Genomic DNA, 22,828 nt, shown 5'->3' on the forward strand with positions numbered 1-22,828 from the left:
TTCTTTGAGTAGTCTGTATTCAGTGGCTCTGTCTTCCTGGGGAGCTCCTCAGACCTGTTTCAGAGGTAAATATACCTCTCAGTCATGCCCTGGGGGCCAGAAGACAGAGTCTCACCCATAGTGCTTAGAGCCAGAGGAGCCAGTGAAGATGGTTAGCCTCAAGGCTTGTTGAATAGATTTACATGAAGGCCACACCTTTCCCTGCCTTCCACAATATAGGGCACCTTGGTGGGATAAACTGCCCTTCCCTGGCCTGCTTTGCCCAGCTTCAGGCTCAGGAGGCAGAGTTTAAGCACCTGGTAACTTCCAACTTTCTATGGGCCTCTCCCTCATGAACCTGAGGCAATGGGGGCTATCCCCTAATCCAAATGCATAGCTTCTGTCGAACACAGTTATTTACTCATAGATTTTTTTTGTTCTCAAAATAAATATTCATTCACAAATTTCCTCTATGATTAGTTTATTTCTACTTCCTTGATTAGAGATTTTTTTTTGCTTTCATTTCCTAGTATTTTCTTTAATAGATTAGAATAATTGTTATATCTACCACCTCAAACATTTATCACATTGGTATATCTACTACCACAAACATTTCATTGACTCACAGGGATTTTATTGCTGTTTTTGATCCTCTGATGATATGCTGATTTTGAAGTATGTCTAAAACCAAAGACACATACTCTTTGAAGTTCCTTCCTGGAGTTCCTAAGGCTTTCCCCTAACTGACCAGAGACTCACTTGCTTAAAGTTTTTAAATTCATCATGTTGGAAATGTTTTATGTAATCATCCTGCATATGACTTCTCATTCCCAGCCCACTGGCTGAAGAAGGTGAAATTTCCCATTTGTTGAGGGGCCAATGACATGAAGGCTGTTATGTTTGACCTAGATTTGCCTTCAGGACTGAAGGGCATGTGGACTCACAGCCAGCAGACAGCCCCTCTCTGCTGGGATCTTCCCACAGCACTGACTTCCTCCCCATGTCACACCCTCCTTCCTAGAGCAAGCTGCTTCCAATAATCACCAAATATACAGATATACAGGCCAAGTTACCTCATTGTAATGTGGAAGCTCCCGGTAAAATGTCTCAGCTGTAGACTTGGTGGAGGTGGCTATTCCCTTGGCTGAGGTGGAACCACAGTGCAATGGGAAGGGTGGGGCTATTATGGACAGCTAAATTAGATAATAATATTATAGGCAGTCGGATAGGGCTAGGCCCTGGAGAGAGTCAATACAAAAGATAAGAACATATTACGATTGAGGCTGGAGGTGCATCTGTTAGAGGCCAGGCCTCAAGATAAAGACAGAATAACCAGGTCTACGTACCTCTCCAAGAGATAAGTTAAGTGGTAATACCTGGTCCAATAATGTCTAAATAGACATCAGTCACCCGGGTGGGTGACCAAGACCTCCTTACTTATCTCTTTAAAATGGTCTTTGTTCTTTCCATATACACTGGCTATGTGACCTGCTTCCCATTTAGATCAACATTACCTAAGCCATACTTACAATCTCATTGGTTGATCATAGTTTTGTCCCACATTGTACATACCTCATGATTTTGTACCCACCTCATGATTTTGCTTTATAAAACTTCCTTTAAAAAGTGGGCTGGCTGATTGACAACCCACTCGGGTCCCCTCCTGTCTCCCTCAAGAGCTGTCTGTATCTCAATAAAATTTCCTACTCTTATCCTTCATTGTTCCTTAAAATTCACTTTTCAATTTTAGAAAACACACATTCAGCATATCAAACATCTAACGGTTGACAGTTACATTTATTTGCCCTATATAATCAAAAGGTCCTATATCAGGGCTACTACAGGATGAGCCTCTATGATCTTCTTATCTGAGGAAACTTGCCACAGAAATGCAGAAATGTCATGGGCATCAGGCAACAGCCTCCAGACACTGGTGTCCTAATGATCTGTCTCAGCCATCCAGCTGAAGGTGGATATTTTATTTCATTAGCAGAGACTGAATGTATCCCTGGTGCATGAGTTTGCTGATCCTGAAGAACTGGTTCTCTCTCTCTCTCTCTCTCTCTCTCTCTCTCTCTCGGATGAACCAAGCTTCACGCTGAACTACATCCACACCCTTTTTTATTGTTCTCCTTTCTCATTTTTACTTTTATTAGTACATCTTTGTTGTACATAATGATTCATCATAGGGAGTTGGTACATGTACATAACACATCTTAGTTGTCTTACATCCTCTTCTCCTCTATATCTCTTGGCTCCTTTCCCATTTGCCAAAGTTCTTTCTTTTATTTTTAATTTTGAAACAGGTTCTCTCTAAGTTGCCCAGGCTGGGCTCCAACTTGTTATCCTCCTACCTCAGCCTCCAAAGGAGCTGGGATTACAGGAGTGTGATGCCCCAACTGGTGCCAGGAATCCTTTACTTCAGAGCTGCCTGTGGGGCAGGCTGAGACTGTTTCCACTGCTACTCTGCATTCAGAGGCTGTTATTCACCAATTCCCACTTTTCTCCTTGTGGCCTACACGGGTCAGAGCTCCTCTTCTACCTGAGTGTCCTCCCAGCATCCTCTTATTCTCTCATCCCTTAATCCCTATTTCCCTCAGCCCTCACATGCCCCCACTGACTTGCTGACTTCTCACGGAGCCTGAAGTGTCACACCAAGGGGCCTCTTTCCCTGATCCTGATCCTCTTTCTTGTCCCTTGACACCACAAGCACTCTCCTCTGTGGGTTCACCTCCACCTTGGCCTCTGTTTCCAGGAGACCAATTAAGTTGGTAACCAAGAGGGTGACCAACCATCCCTGTTTGTTCTCTACTAAGAGATCTCCCAGCACATGGATCTTTCAGTGCTAAAATAAGGACAGTGCTGGATTATCCAAGGACCAGGAGTGTCTCAGAAGGGAGACACTGAGATAGGGTTCTGGAGCAATGAAACCCAAACGTGGATACCAAGGTGAGTGGAAGCACAGATGGTCCCTGCGGCAATGGAGTGATACAGTTGTATAAACTTTCACCAGTGTTGAACAGGGGTGATTTGCATGTAGGAGGAAATGAAAAAACAAGGCCATAAGTCCGACATTTGAGAAATAGAACAGTATTTTTAGGAAACATGGAACCAATTCCACTGGTTTCACGTTGGAACAATGGTGTAGCACTGTGGCTAAGCTCAAGTGATGATTTGCAAAAGAAAATGCCATGGTGATTAATCTGCAATGACAATCTAAACGTTGCAGGAGTGACAAAACTTTCCCTCCATTCTCTTAGGCTCCTGGCTGGACCTGAGAATTAAACTGCTGTTAAAACAGATTAGCAGGGGAAAATATCCATTTATTTAACACAAATTGTGCATGGCAGGGGAGCTATCATGAGAAAATGACGACTCCCCAAGAAGTAGAGTCAGTTACTTATGTAATTGGTCAAAAATACTATATTGTGAAGAGCAGCTAAAGTATGTGAAGAGTCTTAAAAATGTGATTTATTTTAACAAGATCAAAATCTATCCAGAATTCTTTTGGTTTTGACTTCTCACTTTGAAAACAAGGATATTGATTTTCCTTCTAGTATAAGGAGGGTGTCTTTTACATGAGAATTTCATCTTCTTTTAAGAAACAAAAAGGAAAATAATCATTTTGCAGCTGTTGCTTTTCAAGTGCCTCTAATTTGTAGTCAATATGTCTGAATAGTATATTTGTAACTCTTTCAGAGTGAAAGCCAGAAGCTTGTTTATCTGTACGGACAGAGGGCAGGAAAATCTGAGGCTTGGAACACAATTTTGAGAGGTAGCAGAGTTTAGGAGAACCACGACCTCTCCACAAAGCAGTTTTTCAGTGCCACAGTCAAAGCCCTGACTGGGTAATAGTGGAATCCCAAGTCAAGGGACGAGACCACCTGGATTCAAGTGCTTGAAACTTTGACTCAGCAATTCCCTTGAATTATCTGAGTCTGCAGAAGTGATCCTCTCTTGAAGATGACATGGAAGCCTTTGGCTTGTTGTAGGGAAAGTTGGGACACAGGCAGGGAAAGTTAAAGGGCCTCAGTGAAGTTTCTGGCAAATAAAGAGTTTAAACCCTTGGTAGAGAGAGTGGCTAAGGAAAACAGAGATGAGAAGGCCCCTTGGCCTGGCTCACATCAGTGCCAGGGCCCCAATACCTTCCTCTTGCCATCTCCTATAAGCACAAAAGAAACAAAGTGAGGAGGGGGCTATATTATAAAAAATAGTATATGAAATATATACTGACATCTAGACACACATCTATAAATATATATAAGTGCATATATATTTTATTATTCTTTCACCATATTAATACAATAAAAGCACATGTATCCTTTTTACTAATTCTGCCTTGAATATGAGGCTGTGCTGTAAATCTCACAAGATAAGCACCTGGACAGGACAAAGAGACAAAGAGACCAAAAAAACTGCTTATTCAAGAATGTACACATGCCCGATAGATGGGACAATGGGCAAGTCAGGGATATCAGAGCCTAGAATAGCCAATCAAATTATAATGACTCTCACAAGATGTAACATTGTGAGATAATACCACTGTAAGCACCCCTAGAGAACTGCCCTCTCCTCCCATAAAGCCAATAGACCAAAAATTAGGATCAAGTTGCAAGGAAACCCCCACAGGAGGTACGGGGCCTGCTATGGAAGGAGCTGTGAAAACAGAGTCATGAATGGTGGGCTCCAGAACAGTGTGTGTGAGACTTGATTCTGAGAGTGCAAGACCAAGGTATAGAACCTAAAATTGGCCAGGATATCCAATACTTAGAGGGTTATAGAGTCAGTCAGTATAACAGTACCAATAGGTCATGACATGTAAGTTACTGAGAAAGTACAGTAAGCTTAATCTGTGTATTCAGAGAGAAGCCAGGAAGGCCATAAGGCTGGGAGCCAAACTCCATTGCCAAGTTTCCTAAAGACCCCAACCTGCTGCTTATATATATTCTTGGGTAGAGTATTACCCCAAGTACTTACTGTGTGTTATGGTTTGGGTCTAGATATCCCCCCAAAGCCTCATGTGGTCATAGGTGGCTGAATCTAGAGTGTGTGGTGCTAGGATTAAGGGTGTGCGATCACTAAACCACTACACGTGAGTGATTGGTTTGGCACTGCCCTAATTCTGGTAGTCTGAGTAAGATAAAAGGAGCAGAAAGCCACTGTTAAACTCTCTTGTTGCTTTTGCTGTCTTCTGTCATTATGAACTGTTGCCCCTCTGCCACTATGCCTTGGAGCCAGCTAGCTGATTATGGACTGAAACCTCTATGAACTGTAAGCCAAATAAATCCTTTCCCCCTTTAACTTTTGGTGTTGGGTATTTTGTCTCAGCAATGAGAGAAAAGTAACTAATACAGAAATTTGGTACCAGAGAAGTGGGTTTGTTGTTGTGACATCACCTGGTTATGTGGCTCAAGAGCCTTTGCCACTGGCTTGTGAGAAGGGGAAGAGCTAAGAAAGGTTCAGAGATGCTGGCTGAAGTAGCTGGAGCACCTTAGGGTGTTCTGTATCGAAAGTTCTGCTCAGTGCTCCGAAGACCAGAAGGCCTGTTGTTGTGCCCAGATCGCGATGTCTCAAAGACCACCAGGAGACCGTTTCCGATGTAAGCACACGAGGGTCGTTTATTCAAGCTTAAGCAGGGACTCTCAATTGTCACCGACGCAGCGGATCGAGATTGAGAGCCCCGAGCCTCGAAACTAGCAGGGTTTTTATTGAGTATACAACAAGCTTTGGTTGTTAGTAGCCAGGTGATTGGTTAATACTAAATACATATGAAGTGTAGGGTTTTGATTGGTTAGGCTTAGGGGGGGTTAAGGGGGTTACGTATAGATTTTTGCAAGGGAGAAGGGGGCAAAGGTTAGTGGTCGACTGTCATAAGCTGATGGTTAGCAGATCCACTGACTAATGGTCACATCTATCTTTTGTGGGCAGTTAGCCATTAACTGCTTACCCTATAGATAGTGTGTCCGGAATGTCCTTCCTGAGTACACAGATGGCTGGGTAATAAACTTAGGAATTTTGAGTGGATAAGCACAAATTTGAGAGAACAAAGGAGACAGCTCCAAAATGGAGTCACTCTGGCTCCACATTCCCCCCTTCTCATGGTGCTATAGAGGGCCAATCATGGGCCTCTGGGGGTTAATTCTGTCAAATCAATAGGTATTGGCTGGTATTGGGACCTGAGTACCATTAACTGAACAGCGTTAATTCGCTTTTTAATGAACGAAACTAGTCTATTAAGTATACAAGGTCCAAAGGTTAATAGTAGCAACACGATAAGCAAGGGGCCCAACAGGGTAGAAATTAGGGTGGTGAGCCAAGGGGAAGAATTAAACCAAGATTCGAACCAGGTTTGAGATTGTTCTCTTTCTCGTTTACGTTTGGCGATGCCTTTTCTAACTTTAGCCATGGATTTTTTGACTACTCCTGAATGATCTATATAGAAACAGCATTTTTCACCTAGTGCAACACAGAGTCCTCTTTGTTGAAGGAAAATTAAGTCCAGCCCCCTTCGGTTTTGGAGGACCACCTCTGCTAGTGAAGTTAAAGACTCTTGGAGGTGGGAGATGGAGCCTTCTAGCCTTTCAATATCTATATCTATGGCTGTCCTTAAGTCATTATAATATTTATTGTGTATTAGTAGCGATGAAACTCCCGTTCCTGTCCCAGCTAGTCCTAATCCTAAGAGAACGGTCAAAGTAATGGCCGTTACAGGTTCTCGCTTAACTCTGACCTGGGTTTCAGCCAGGCGGCTGGGGATGTCTTTTTCTGAGTGATATAACAACCGGGGGACTAATTGTACAAGTACACAGAAATCTCCTGTTTGTTTTAACACTAGCCCATGTACACAAGGGGTAAGTCCAGAGGAACAGGCCCACCACCCGTCATAAGGGGGAATGAGATATTTAGGCCTAGGTCTAAGGATGGTTTTGTTACAAAGGTGTTGGTGGGAGGCCGGGACACTGCCGACACAAGTTCTTTGCCCAGTTACCGATTGTAGGGTCAGCCTAGCTGTCCCTTTTTGTTGCCATCTACATTGAGTCGGGCTGTCTGACTTAGTGAAATTGTCTAGATAAGCTACTGCTTCATAGTATGGGGGCTTAGTATCATAACATAGCCAGCAGGACTGAGTGAGGTCTGGCCTAGATGCATTTAGGGCTTTAAAGGTGTGAACCATCAGTTCCCAAAGGGGGTCCTGGTCCCGGTTATGATCGACTTTATCAATCTGGGTGATCATTTGAATCAAGGGCGGGGATGTGGAAGCGGAGGTTAAGTCTGATGGCCGTACGGAGGCGTTTGGTTTTGGTGACATAGGTGAGCTTTTTGGGGGAGGGGGCTTAATAGGTCTGAAAGGGGCTATTGGAGCTAGCGCCAAGTTTGGCCCTATCAATTGGGGAGACCCTATGGTGAGCGGCTCTGCCTTCAGTTTTATAGTGAATAACAACCCGGTATCATAACCATCTTGATATAGACGGAGTCCCCAAGTCTGGCCTGTTTCCCATTTAGTGTACCTTTTACCTGAATCCGTGAATGAAAGTCTGACCGGGTTACAGAGGAACCCGGTACAGGGGCCACTAAGAACTAAGAAATTACCACCCTTTTGATTTGTCTGCAGGCCAGGGGGCCCAGGGACTCTTTTTAAAGAAATAAAATCGTCCTTGACAGGCGGGGCCCAGGAGACGGTGCCCGTGGACTCACATCCCCATTTGGCACAATAGAACTGGTCAGGTCCCCCGCACTTGTTTATCTGAGACTGTGTGCGCCTTTCTCCCGGACAAACATAAAAGGGGGTGCTTTGTAGGATGTTTCTATCAAGAGAATGGCTACACCCAGGGTCAAGTCTAGGAGGGGCCATGGGTACTGGAGCCATGGGCAGGGATGTTTTATTAGTATTACATTGGCCTATGCCTTTTTTACATATTGGCTCTCCTCTAGGCCCGATTTTCCAGTTTCCAGTGTTCCAAGTCCCTGTGGCGAGCGAACACAGGTCAAAGTCTAGGTCTGGCCACCAGGTAAGTGGTGGAGCCACTTCGGATGAACTGTTAACAATGTTGCCCGTAGACGTACTAATGATCATCCAGGTTAAATTTAAGGGAGCATATGGGTTTTGTCCTCCTAGTGTCGGTGTCAAAAGTACAGTTACCATAATCACGATCGTCGACGACGTAGCTTGAGTTTGAGGGGATTGTCTTGGTCTCTGGACACCTGCCATGATGGAACGAAGTCTTCTAGGACAGTGTGAGGATCTGCAGGGCGAACGTGGGTGTAGTGTACCCACGAAGCAATCCCGTCGACCTTGAGAGCAGTGGGCGTGGTCAGGACTGTGACGTAGGGTCCTTTTCAACGGGGCTCAAGGTCTTTCTGCCGGTGTCTCCGAACGAAGACCCAGTCTCCAGGTCGGTAGCGATGGGGCTCAGGAGGTGGTCCGGTCTGGTATAAGGCTTTTAACTTAGGCCAGATGTCTTCATGTACACTTTGGAGGCTTTTTAAAGAAAGTAACAACTTTTGGTCATCAAATTCAACAAGTACATTTGAGTGAAGGTTGGGGATAATGGGAGGGGGAATTCCAAACATGATTTCAAAGGGGGTCAACCCCATTTTATAGGGTGAATTGCGCACCCTATAAAGGGCGAAGGGAAGGAGAGTCACCCAGTCACCGCCAGTCTCTAAGGTTAATTTAGTTAAGGTCTCTTTTAAGGTTTTATTCATCCTTTCTACCTGTCTTGAGCTTTGGGGTCTGTATGCACAATGTAATTTCCAATCTGTCCCCAACACCTGTGCTAAGGTTTGACTCACCTTGGAAATGAAGGCGGGTCCATTATCTGATCCTAGCATTACTGGAAAACCGTACCTTGGCAGGATGTCTTCTAGCAGCTTTTTAGTCACACTTTGCGCTGTCTCATGTTTGGTAGGAAACGCTTCTGTCCATCCTGAAAAAGTATCTATGAAAACTAACAAGTATTTATAACCGTACTTCCCAGGTTTTACCTCGGTGAAGTCCAATTCCCAATAGGCTCCAGGTCGGTTTCCCCTCAGCCTATTTCCTGGGTTGGCCCTATTGTGGGTGGCATTTGTCAATTGACAGGCTTTGCAGGTAGCAACAATATGTTCAATTGTAGAATTAGCATCACGGATCTTAATTTCAGCATGTCTCAGGAGATCTTGCATTTTCCGAGTGTCCATGTGGGTGGTCCGGTGTATCTTGGAGAGAACTTGTTCTCCCAGTGTTTTAGGCAGGATGACTTTACAATCAGAAGATTTTCACCACCCATTGAGGCACTGGGGCGTAGGTAATTGTTTTATCCAATTTAAGTCCTTTTCAGTGTACTGGGGTTTTTCTGGTAGGGCTGCACTTCCCGGATCGGGCAGCTGAGTGGCCAGTGTCAGATCAACCTTTAAAGCTATTTTTCGGGCCGTCTGGTCAGCTAGATTATTTCCTCTGGCAATTGGAGTGTCGCCCTTCTGGTGTCCTGGGCAATGGATAATGGCTAATTTTTTCGGTAGCCAGAGGGCTGTTAAGAGGGCAAGGATCTCTTCTTTGTTTTTAATAGTCTTTCCTTCAGCTGTCAAGAGTCCCCTTTCTTTGTAGATGGCCCCATGGACGTGCGCAGTGGCAAAGGCATACCGGCTATCTGTGTATACATTTAACTTTAGGCCCCGTCCTAAAGTCAATGCCTTGGTCAGGGCTACGAGCTCTGCCCGTTGTGCTGAGGTCCCGGTGGGCAATGGTTCTGCCCAAATGACCTCAGTTTCTGTCACCACAGCTGCCCCAGCATACCTGTGGCCCTCACGAACAAAGCTGCTCCCATCAGTGTACCAGGTGTTGTCTGCGTCTGGCCATGGTTGGTCACTCAGATCTGCTCGAATTCCGTGTACCTGGGCCAGGATGTCTGTGCAGTCGTGAAGCGGAGCCTCTAAGTTCGGGTCTGGCAACAGTGTGGCTGGGTTTAAAGCAGCCGGGGCCTGAAAGACAACTCGGGTTGGATTTAGGAGTAAGCTCTGGTAGTGGGTCAGGCGAGCATTACTGAGCCATCGATCCGGAGGCTGTTTTAGGACTCCCTCAATGGCGTGAGGGGTGGTCACGCATAGTTCTTGGCCTAATGTCAACTTGTCAGCGTCTTTGACCATTAGAGCTACTGCTGCAATCATTCTTAGGCACAGGGGCCATCCTGACGCAACTGGATCAAGTCTTTTTGATAAGTACGCCACTGGGCGGCGCCATGGCCCTAGATACTGGATCGGGACGCCCTTAGCGACTCCTTTGTTTTCATCAATGTAAAGGTGGAATGGCTTAGTAATATCAGGCAAGCCCAAGGCTGGTGCCGTCAGCAAGGCTGTTTTAATTTGATCGAAAGATTTTTGTAGCTTTTCTGTCCATTGAAAAGCCTGACTGTCTCTAGTTGCCTCGTAGAGGGGCTTTGCGAGCTCTGCGAACCCTGGTATCCATAGGCGGCAGAAGCCCGCCGATCCCAAGAATTCTCTGACTTTTCGAGGGGAATCTGGTGTGGGTATCTTAAGAACTGTCTCTTTTCTAGCATCCGACAGCCATCTCTGCCCTTCTCTAAGCACGTACCCCAGGTAGCTTACCTCGGGTTTGCAGATCTGGGCCTTTTTAGCGGACACCCGATACCCCAGCTCTCCTATGACCATCAAGAGTCTCTTGGTTCCATTTAAGCAGTCTTCCTGTGTCTCAGCTGCCACAAGAAGGTCATCTACATATTGTAACAGAGTTAGTTGGGGGTTCTGGAGGCGAAACTCACCCAGGTCTTCATGTAAGGCCTCGTCGAAGATGGTGGGAGAGTTTTTGAATCCTTGAGGTAATCGGGTCCACGTCAGCTGTCCGTTGATGCCTTGCTCTGGATCACTCCATTCAAACGTAAAGATGTGTTGGCTTTTAGGTGCCAGTGGAAGGCTAAAAAAAGCATCTTTGAGATCTAAGACCGTGTACCAGCGATGGCTCGGGGGAAGAGAACTCAATAGGGTGTATGGATTAGGCACTGTGGGGTGGATGTCTATAACCCTCTTGTTTACCTCCCGGAGGTCCTGCACTGGCCGATAGTCATTAGAATGAGGTTTTCGTACTGGCAACAAGGGGGTGTTCCAGGCCGATTGGCAGGGTCTGAGAATCCCCTGAGCAAGCAACCTCCTGATGTGTGGAGTTATTTCTTTCTGGGCCTCCAGGGGCATAGGATATTGGCGAACTCGTACCGGATCTGCTCTAGGTTTTATTTCTATAAACACCGGTGCCCTGTGTATAGCTAGCCCCATGCCTCCAGTTTCCGCCCATGCTTGTGGGAACATGGAGAGCCATTGTTCCATATCAGGATCAGGAGGGGCCCTCTTTTGATGTAGTAGATATTCATCTTCCAGGTTTATGGTTAGTACCTGAATGGGCCTTCCCTCTTGATTAAGGACTCTTGTGCCCCCGGGTTGGAAATGAATTTGAGCCCCTAATTTAGTAAGTAAGTCCCTTCTCAATAAGGGGTAGGGGCAGTCTGGTATAACCATAAATGAGTGGGTTACTTGGCCCACTCCCAAGTCTACTGTTCTTTGGGTTGTCCATGAATACTTTTTTATGCCTGTAGCTCCTTGGACCCAGGATGTTTTATCAGAAATATGGCCACACGGTTTGAGTAGGACTGAATGTTGAGCCCCTGTATCCACCAGGAACTCAATAGGTCTCCCCTCCACTTTTAGGGTTATCCTGGGCTCGGGGAGGGGTGCCGAACCCCGTCCCCCCTAATCATTTGATTCATCCGCAGCCAGAATAGGGGTCTTGGGGCGTCCTTCTCGCTGTTTCTTTTTAGGACAGTCCCTGGCCCAGTGTCCGTATTCTTTGCAATAAGCACATTGATTTTTCCCCAACTGGGGGCGCTCTCTGCGTCTCTCTTTGTTTTCTCCTTCCATCACAATCTTTTTTAGTCTACGTTCACATTCTTTCTGCTCTCCCGCAGTGGCAGCCAGAAGGATCCGAGCTAAGTTTCGGGTCTGGCGGTCATCAGCTTTTTTTCGTTTCTCCTCTGCGGTTTCTCTATTGTTATACACTTTCTCTGCCACTGCCACTAAGTCCTGAATACTCTTTTCTCCTAACCTATCTACTTTCTGTAACTTTCTCTTAATGTCTGGCGCCGCCTGGTTGACAAAATGTATTATTACAGCTGCCTTTGTCTCAACTGCTTCTGGGTCCATAGGAGTGTACCTACGAAAAGCTTCCTGAATTCTTTCTAGGAAAGCAGCAGGGCTTTCATCTAACTTTTGTTGTACATCTCCTACCTTAGCCAAATTGGTGGGCTTTCTCGCCGCTGCTCTGAGACCTCTTAATAAAGTCTGGCGATAGACTCGGAGTCTCTCCTTACCTTCTGCCGTGTTGAAGTCCCAGTTAGGTCGGGACAGAGGAAAAGAAGTGTTGATGGTGTCTGCATTGGTGGTGGGCTGACCACTGTCACCAGGAACCAATTTTCTGGCCTCATTCTGGATTTTCTCTCGTTCCTCAGTGGTGAACAGGACCTGCAGAAGCTGTTGACAGTCATCCCAAGTGGGCTGATGGGTAAACAAAACAGTTTCTAACAGGTTAATTAAATCTCTAGGGTTATCAGAAAAATTGGCGTGTTGTCGGCGCCAATTATAAAGATCACTGGTAGCAAAGGGCCAGTAATGATGAGGCTGGTTTCCATGTTCATCAGGGGGCCCTATTGCTCGCAGCGGGCAGACAGTAGAGTCTGCTGGTCCTGCCGGCGAGGCGGCGCGCCGGTGACGAGCATTTTGGGCGGGACCATCACGGTTGTTGGCGGCGCCCGGGGCGGGCTCCCCAGCCCCGGCTGGGACTGGGTCACCTCCTCCAGCCTGCTGTGGCGGAAGAAAGGGGAGGGAATAGGGGGGAGGAAATATAAGATCTTCCTCGGTCCCTCCCTGGAGGACAGGGTAAAGTGGCGCGGTTGGCTTGGTTTCGGTTTGTTTTTCATCCGCGCGCTTTTTAGGAGCCTTTTCTTTGGCCATCAGGATTAACTCCGGTTGCTGCTGCTGTGAAGGCAAAAAGAGCTTAACCCATGGGGGCGGGTTAGAGATCAGAAATTCCCAAACGGCGATGTAGGGTATCTGATCGGGGGGGAGGATGGCTTTACGAACTCTGCGAATTATCTGCAAATCAAAAGTTCCCTCGGGGGGCCATCCTACCCCGAGGGAGGGCCACTCTGAGCCACAGAGGGTGATGAACTTAGTCTTCTTAATTTCTAAACTTAAGTCATGAGCGCTCTCCCTAACTTCTTTGAAATGGTCTGTTACAAGGGAAAGAGGGGTAGTCACAGTCTGTCCCATCGTCTCGGTCCAAGTCAGCACAAACAGACACACAAACGCAACAGAGAAGCACAAGGTGAGACAAAACCGTCCTCCGCGCGATCGGAGGCAATGCAAATGGGACGACGGCCTCCTGCCGTGCCGCGGGAGCGACCCGCACCGTCCCTCCAGGAGTCTCACTGACCCGTACTCTTGGGGCACTCCGTCCCCACCAGTGGAATCCGGAACGTCTTCCAGGATCCCGGGTCGGCGGCCCTTGCAGCGCGTCCGCCTAGACCGTCTGCCGACCTTCCCAGAAAATAGGCCCAGACTTTACAAGCACAAAAAACACTCACCAGCCGGCGTTGACCCTCCGGTACGGGAGTCCTGAAGGTCTTGGGATCCCGGACGAGCCCCCAAATGTTGTGCCCAGATCGCGATGTCCCAAAGACCACCAGGAGACCGTTTCCGATGTAAGCACACGAGGGTCGTTTATTCAAGCTTAAGCAGGGACTCTCAATTGTCACCGACGCAGCGGATCGAGATTGAGAGCCCCGAGCCTCGAAACTAGCAGGGTTTTTATTGAGTATACAACAAGCTTTGGTTGTTAGTAGCCAGGTGATTGGTTAATACTAAATACATATGAAGTGTAGGGTTTTGATTGGTTAGGCTTAGGGGGGGTTAAGGGGGTTACGTATAGATTTTTGCAAGGGAGAAGGGGGCAAAGGTTAGTGGTCGACTGTCATAAGCTGATGGTTAGCAGATCCACTGACTAATGGTCACATCTATCTTTTGTGGGCAGTTAGCCATTAACTGCTTACCCTATAGATAGTGTGTCCGGAATGTCCTTCCTGAGTACACAGATGGCTGGGTAATAAACTTAGGAATTTTGAGTGGATAAGCACAAATTTGAGAGAACAAAGGAGACAGCTCCAAAATGGAGTCACTCTGGCTCCACACTGTAAAGACCAGGCTGTAGGGGGCCTCTGGCAGATGTGTCAAAGCCCAGGCATCTGAGGGCTCTTGAGGGCCCCTGAGGACACAACTCTATCTTTTAGTGCAGGCGCATGACAGACTTTGTTATAATAATAATAGTAAATCAGTATGAATGACCACACATATGCCACATGACTGTACAAAGCTGCACAGCTGTTTTGTCTTACTGTGTCTCAAAAAAGCTGATAAAGACATGCAGCTCTTGAGCTCTGGAGCTGCAGCTCCAACTCTCATGCTCTGACCCTGGAAATTAAACTTGGTTTCCTGCTTTCTGGTGATATCTGCTCCACTTGGGTTCTTTTTGGGAACCTCGCCTGACCAGGCCTCCCTTCAGCCCACTGGCCTGGACAGATGAGTTCTCCCATCTAAGCTTCAAGAGGGCAATACAGGCCTACATTTTAGGACTGCAGTGACCCAAAAGCATTACTGGAGTTTATTTATCCTAGCCTAGAGGTTGTCCCAAGAACTTTGCTCTCCCCAGTGTCTCCAAACTAGATAAACTCACAAGCTTGAGGCCCTCTGCATAGGGGAGTAAACATCCCCAGGCCTCAGTCTCAGGCTGGGAACAGTGAGATGTATATCTGCCTTTGAAGCATTTGCCCTTTGGAGGGGTTAAGAAAGAGGCATTCTCAGCCCTGCCTTCAGTCCCTGGGAGGAGAGCTATTGAGTATTTCCCAGCTAAGCTGGAAATCTCTCCTCACCCTGTCAATCAGCAGTGTGGTGTTCACTAGGGGGTATATCTAGGAGGTTAAAAGTTAAGATTTTGTTGTAAAATAAGTTGTTTCTCCAGCTTCCTCATGCTAAGACTGGGAACTGACACCCCCCCCCCCCATCCCAGCCCTCAAGAAGAATTAAACATTTCCTGGGTGCCTGGCTACACTGAGGTATACATATTTTCTGGCTTTCATTCTACCCCCTTCTATAAATTGGAGTATGTCTGTGTACTTGGGGGGGGGGTAGACTGATTACCCACCTAATTTGGCCAAATTGTAAATAAACTCATATTTCCATTTTTATGTGCTTTTCTTTCAGGCCTTTCTCTGAGCCCCTCACCCCTCAACAGAAGGACATATGAAGAAATTACATCCAAATCTAATTCTAATTGGGATCCTCTAACAGACCTGCCTGGGAATTGCCTGAATGTGGCCTGGAGACTCTGATTAAGGTTCGCAGCTTAGCCTCCCACTTCTGCTTTCATCTTCATTCATTCAGCAAACAGGATATTGTATGGTTTATTTGGTACATTTGTGTGTCCTTCCTGGGATCCACCATACAAAGTGTAAAGGTATGGTAATTCCAGCCAGAGGAATGGCCTGTGCAAGTGCACTGAGGTGGAGGGAACCAGGTCAATTGAAGGAATAGAAAGGTACCCACCCAGTGGGGCTGGGAAGTGGTTATGTGGGGAGAGACAGGGCAGAGATGGGTGGGAAGTTGTGGGCAATAGACAGATCACATGGACACAGATCACTTGAAAATGAAGGTAAAATGTTGCCTGTTTTGGAAAATTAAAAGATAATGTATTTGAATATCTCCCATAATTTTGTGTGAGGTAATTGATGTGTTAAAGACACTGCAGTAGTTTGTGAATGAAATTTATGGAAGGAAAATGGAAGCAGACCCAGCAGTTTGATATCGAAGCTCTCATCTTGGTAATATAGGGAAACTGGTGTCTAGTAGAGAAGGGAGAGGAGCCGGAGAACTTAGAGAGTTGACAGATTGGCTGTTGGACTGGGTGTGGGCATGAGGGAAAGAAAGAGTTGCTAATGACTTCTAGAAGTCTGACTCGGTCAAGAGCAGAGCTAATACTTCTTTTCTTCTTTACTGAGTGAGGACAGATGGGAGTGCAACAGGACTGAGGAAAAAAGGTAAGTCTTTTTATGAATTCATGAGGATTATTTGGAGAAAACAAACAAGATACAAATAACAGTGTTGGGGTGGTGTCATGCCTGTAATCCCAGTACTTGGAGGGCTGAGGCAGGAGGATTTCTGTGAATTCAAGGTCAACCTGGGATACATAGTGAGTTCAAGGCCAACCTGCACTACAAGATGAGACTTTATCTAAAAAAAACCCAAAAAACCAAAAGACAAATAACAAAATAATGATATCTGCAATATTTGAGCTAAAGATGCCATTCATAAACTTGGATCTATATGACTCTATTCATATAAAATTATATACTTACTTAACTTTTATTCAATTTATATATCATTCATTGTTTCAAGTAATATTGTCTATAATATTTCAAGTAATCCTGTTATGATAGGAAATACAATAGTGAGTAAACCTTACTATGTATCCTATCTATCCTTGTGGCAGATATATAAATCACATTTGTAAGCCACATATTTCAGCATGGCTGGATAGAGCAGGGATAGTCACTAAAATGAAGCACTGGTTATCATAAGGCTGGTGAGAACTTAGGTGATATTCCACCCAATTTTTCTATACATTTAAATTTTTTCTATGATCAATTTTAGGAGACCAAAAAAGCAAGATTTCAGTTTGGAAAAGCAAGACCTCAATTTGTATCGAATTAGAGTAGTGTTGAGAGAGTTTATAAATCTTCGATGAGAGGAAGAAAAACAAAGGGGGATACATTTACCACTTTAATATCTATAGGGTTTGTGGTGTTGTCACACCCTTTTTCATTCTTTAAGTAGTAATTTATGTATCTTCTTCGTCAGTCTGGCTAGAAATTTAATAATTTTATTGATATTTTCAATAAACTTAATATTTATTTCAATAAAATTTGGTTCCCTCTAGTATGATATTGTGAGCTATCATAACCCCTTGTTTATATGGAGATTCAAACTGGAGAAATGTCTGCATGCATATGCTGAAAAAATAAAATTGTGTGTGTGTGTGTTTGTGTGTGTGTATTTTAAAACATGATAGAATGGTCACTTTTGGTAGGGGGTTGTATGAAATCATTTTGGGTCCGCATTGTGAAAATTTCTGCCAGTCTTCACTCTTCAGTGCATCTATCTTCAGTGCATTGTATCTGTAGGATTTCAGGGGTAGATGTTTCAATATTCTGTAGCACTTTTTCTTGCTACTTTTAACATTTTACAGAATTTAATTAAGCACATAAAACTATACTACTTAATATATTTCTCCATGAACTTTTTGTGAAATTCAGACCGCAGTGTGTCATTTATAAATCTTTCATCTTTCTTCTGATCATCCACACCTTTTGCAATGTTCTTAAAGACATCATCCTCCCATCTTTTATGCACTTTGAAGTTGGCCTGAGGCGGGGGTGGGCCAGTGAGATTAAGGAGAGGGTTTCCACTCAGAACGTTTTCCATACATATTCTTTCTTCCACAGCTTTTTGTTCTTGTTCCTTCCTGACCTACTCTTCAGCTCTTTGTTTTTTAATTTTTTCCAGTTCTGAAAAGCAGAGCTGTAGTATCATCGTCATCACTCTCTTCTTCAGAGTCTTCATCTTCCTCATCTGTTAGAGGATCATCTGCATGAAGGCTGGCAGCAGGACTCTGGTCTAACTGAGGCTTCCTTGACACTGAAGAGGAGTTGTGTGTTCTCGTGTTGGATGATCCCTATTATTTTCTCTTGCAGCTGCTCTCTCTCTCTTCCAATTCTCTCCTAAAGTCATGACTACAAACCTCTTCAGGACCATCCTGAGTAGTTTGTATTTTAGCTTTGTATGAGAAAGGAGGTCGCTCCTTGAATAAGGCTTTGAGAGTTGTGTCAAATCACCTTCTCCTTTTCCTCTTGCATGTTCAAAAGTTGGCCTACCTGCTATTGTCATTTCTTATGCTCTGAAAAAAGTTGTTCTTTTCAATAAACTCTCATTTCATAAATTACTCATCAATGTCTACCCTTGCAAAAAAACTTCCGAAACTCATTCCACAGAAATTCTCAATCTTCTTCAAAAATTCTCAAGGAAACAAAGTATGAGGCTCACAGTGTACACGGAATATGGCTTCTCAGGTATATTTTGGCATAAAGACCTGAGTTGGTGTTTCTTCTGGGGTTGTGTTGCCTTGTCCCCTATCTTGCTCTGTCACCTGTGAAATAGGACTAGACAACGTTATGAAATTTATGAGACATGACATGTCAAAGTGCATATAAAATACACAACTGCCATGTCTTAAGTCTTAAAAATTCTCAACTGCATTCTACAAAATTCTCTAAGATTTGCATTTCATCTAAACTTAAAGAGCAAATAGACTAATAAAACCAAAATAATTTTCTCAGTGTTTTGGAGATAAGTGCTATAATTCAATGAGAGTTACATGAGCAAAATTCTCCAGCAAGTTGCTCCCAACTGTGACTAAGGTTCTAGAACCCCATCTCAGGGAGAAGAGATCGAGTGGAGGGTGAACACCAGCTACAGTCTTGCTTTCCTATACAGACATATCATTGTCAATTTAGAAATGTAAGGAAAAATAGAATTAAGAAAATAATTTATCTTTGTGATGAGCTGAAATGTTATCACGGGTTTATCATCACCTTATACTATTTCTTCTTTTTGATATTTAGCATGAAATATTCAGGGTCTAATGAAATAAATAAAAACTGTCCGCTGTGGACTGAATTGTGTCTCCCCAGATTCCTATGTTGAAGCCCTAACATCTCTCCCCTCCACCACGTAATGACAGTGAGAAGATGGTTGCCCCCAAGCAAGAGAGATCTTACCAGAAATCAACCATGCTGTGCCTTCCAGCCACCAGAACCAAGAGTAACAAATTTCTGTAGTTTAAGCCACCTAGTCTGTTGTACTTGGTGATATTGATCTTATACACACACCCTATCAATCTCATTCTGTTTAAAGCTCTTCTACTAAAGTAAAAGAAATAACTGACATTTTTATTGGCCTAGTTTTTCTTTTTTCCTCCAAATTTTTTATTGTGGCAAAATGCACATAATATAAAATATATAAATGGTGCAGTCAGTGGTATTAAATACTTTCATAATATTATGCAACCATTATCATCACTCATTTTCTCAAGTCTTTTTGTCTTATAAAACAGAAGCTCTATACTCATTAAACAATAATTCTCCCATTCCTCTTCCCCCTCAGCTCCTGGCAACTACCACCCTCTTTCTGTCTCTGTGATTTTGACTACTCTTAAGTACCTTGTATAAAGAGAATCATACAGTATCTGTCTTTTTCTGACTGGTTTATTTCACTTAGTATAATAGCCTCAAAGTTATGCATGTGGTAGCCTATGTCAGAATTCCTTCCTATTTAAGTCTGGGTATAAGCCAGATTTTGTCTGTCCATTTATCCATTGATAAATACTTAGGATGCTTCCATGTTTTAGGTATTGTGAATAATGCTGCTATGAACACGAGTATACAAATATTTCTTTGAGATATTTCTTTCAATTCTTTTGGAAATATACCCAGAACTAGAATTACTGGGTCATACAATTATTCTGTTTTTAATATTTTGAGGAACCACTCTACTGTTTTCTACAATGGCTACCTATTATTGTCAAGTAAAGTGTTCTGTGTACATCTGATAAATCTACTTAATTTACTATGTTAAGTCTTCTGTTTTCTTACTTTGCTTACTTCTGTGTGTTCAATTCATGGTTGACAGTGGGGTTTTGAAGTCTTAACTGTTCTTGAGTAACTGTCCATTTATCCTTTTAATTGTCAGTTTTTTCTTCATATAATTTGATAAATGTATAAATGTTTATAATTGCTCTATCTTCTTGCTGTATTGAACCTTTTAAATATATATATTGCCCTTCTTTTTCTGTTGTCCTTCTCTTATTTTGTTCTAAAGTCTTTTTTTTTTTTTTTTTTTTGGTACCGGGGATCGAACTCAGGTCCTTGCTCTTGCGCAGCAGGCAGTGAAATCACTGAGCCAAATCCCCAGCCCTCTTTTTTTTTTTTTTGGTATCAGGGATTGAACTCAGGACCTTGTGCTTAAGCTTGCGCTTAAATTTTTGTTTTCTTATTTTAGTTAACTTTGGTTACATGGCCATGGAATATCCTTTTTCATCTGTTCACTTTTCAATCTATTCGTGAAGTCCATGCAATTGTTGTCTAGATGGGAGACAGACTCTTGGTACTTCCCATTCTTTCCAGAATCCTCTCAGCAATGATATTTTGGAAGAAACTAAGCATTACCTAAAACATCTAGAGGTCTGTTATGGTTTGTGTCTGGATGTCCCCTCCAAGCCTCATGCAGACTTAGAAGGGGATTTTTCAGAGATGGCCGGATCTAGAGTGTGTAATGCTGGGATTAAGGATGTATGATTACTAAACTAGTACACTGATTGATTTGGCACTGCTCTAATCCCAGTAGTCTGGATAAGGAAAAGGGGTAGAAAGCTGCTATTAAGGTTTCCTTTTGCTTTTGCTACCACGTGGACACCATGAACTGTTTCTCCTCTGCGATGCCCTTCTTCCATGTGCCACTCTGCCTAGCAGCCAGCTGACTATGGACTGAAACCTCTATAAACTGTGAACTAAATAAATCTTCTCCCTTTAACTTTGGGTGTTGGGTATTTTGTCTCAGCAACAAGAGAAAAGTAATTAGAACAAGGTCCTATAACATAGGACTAAGAAAAGCTCCTTTGGTATTTCTAAGATAATATTCTCTCTTCTTTGCTTCATTACCAGGAAAGACGGTACAGAATATCACATCTTTTTTAAAGAACACCTAAAAACTAACCATTCACAATCCTGATTACAATAAGAGTCATTCAAAAATGATGTTTTGTTTTGTTTAAGACAGTTTTTCTGGATTTGAGGAATGAGAACCAGTAGGGGGTGAGGATATAGATAGTCCCCAAGTGATTCTAATTCAGATCTGAATTTACTACCAGTGACAGAATTCTAGGACAGAGGTCTCTAGCCTCTATGAAAGGGAAAGGCAGAGAATGGAAGAGTTGCCTTGTAACAATCTGGAAATTGAGAAAAGACCAGATAAGTCTGTCCCTTAAGTCTCTTAACTTAAATAAGTTCTGACAGATGTTTTGATGGGAAGCCAAACAGTGCTACTCAGTGAGCCTCCATGATTCTAAAGCTGATGAAGCTTTTCCCAGACTAGTTTTGTCCCTTTAAAAGCTTCTATCATCTCTCACCCTGTACAAAAATCAACTCAAGATAGATAAGAGACCTAAATGTAAAACATGAAACTCTGAAATGACTAGAAAAGACATAGGGGGACACTTTAAGACATTGATACATGCAAACATTTTTCTGGATAGGATTCCAAAAGTACAGGAAACAAAGTAAAGATTGACATCTGGGATTACATTAAAAAGAATGCTTGTACACAGTAAAGGAAACAACAGAGTAAAGAGACAGTTTATAGAACAGAAGAAAAATATTTGGTCAAATAATTGTTTGACAGGGTGTTAATATGCAGAATAAACAAGAACCTCAGAAAACAGAAATAAAAAAAATAAGTTATCCAACTTAAAAATGGGCAAATGATCTGGATGGCTCCAAAAAGAAGAAATACAAATGTGGCTGACAAATATGTGAAAAAATAGTGGTCAAAATCTTCAAACATCAAGGAAATGAAAATCAAAACTCCTGGGAGATAACCTCCAGTTAAAATGGATCTCACTCCAGTTAAAATGGCTACTATTAAAAAAATCATGCTGTTTAAAATATGGAGAAAAAGAAACCCTCATACCCTATTGGTGGGAAGGTAAATTAATACATCTATGATGGAGGACAGTAGGGAGGTTCCTCAGAAACCTAAATGTAGGTCTACTATATGCTCTAAACCTATGACCTCTGGGTCCATAACCAAAGGAAATGAAATCAGCATACCAAAGAGGTGCTTGAATGTCCATGCTTATTGCAGCACTATTCACATAGCCCAGATATGAAATCAACCTAGGTGCTCATTGATACAAAATATGTGGTATACACAGTGGAGTGTTATTCAGCCATAAAAAAAATGAAATCTTGTCATTTTCTGCAAAATAAATAGAACTGGAGGACATTAAATGAAATGAGCCACATTCAGAAAGACAAGTAGCACATGTTCTTGCTCATAAGTGGAAGCTAAAATAAGTCAACCTGAAGAAAAATAATGATTATTACAGAATGGAAAGGGTGAGTAGGAGGAGAAAGAGGTTGTAGGGCATGTTGTAGGCATGTATGGAAATAACAGACTGAGCCCAACTAATATTTATAATTAATATGCATTAATAAAATATGAAAGCTGCAGGAAGTGTCAGGAGACTATAGTCTCTATGTCATCTCTATACTGGTTTGTTTTAATATGTGAGGCTTTAACAGTATCTAAAAGGACTAATGGTACTTGCATTTATGGCCCCTACCCACCTGTTCAGGTTTATTTTGTTTTCTGTACTTTTGTCAGTGTTTCCAACCAGCGAACTCCTTTGTGACTCTGAAGCATCATATATTCACATTCTGTGTCCCCTTCATGGAACAATGAAACATCTCCCTTAACATACTCTCCTGCTGTCCCTTTCTCCCTTTCCTTCTCTCCCTATCTAGTTAACTCCAAATTATTCTTCAAAGCTCATTTCAAATGAATTAAGGAAGCCTTCCTTGCCTCCCCTCTCCAAAATCTGTAATGAATTAGATCACCCTTTATTCTCTGAATTTTCTCTTGTTTT

At 43.3% G+C, this 22,828-nt stretch overlaps 1 protein-coding gene, 1 pseudogene and 1 gene segment (V, D, J or C); 1 reads left to right on the forward strand and 2 right to left on the reverse strand.

Moving 5' to 3' along the window:
• Nucleotides 1–22,828, forward strand: part of LOC106009314 (Ig lambda-1 chain V regions MOPC 104E/RPC20/J558/S104-like) — a 505,149-nt gene that overhangs the window by 176,018 nt on the left and 306,303 nt on the right.
• On the reverse strand, nt 5,571–13,594 carry LOC147821968 (uncharacterized). Its single transcript, XM_087197985.1, is given in 1 exon segment — nt 5,571–13,594. A coding segment is annotated over 1 exon segment (5,166 nt). The 5' UTR covers nt 13,291–13,594; the 3' UTR covers nt 5,571–8,124.
• Nucleotides 17,344–18,015, reverse strand: LOC101713907 (spliceosome-associated protein CWC15 homolog pseudogene; annotated as a pseudogene).

The sequence above is a fragment of the Heterocephalus glaber genome, unplaced genomic scaffold, assembly GCF_053883595.1.
Source record: "Heterocephalus glaber isolate CG9 unplaced genomic scaffold, H.glaber_assembly_v1.0 deba00001687, whole genome shotgun sequence".
Lineage (NCBI taxonomy): Eukaryota > Metazoa > Chordata > Mammalia > Rodentia > Bathyergidae > Heterocephalus > Heterocephalus glaber.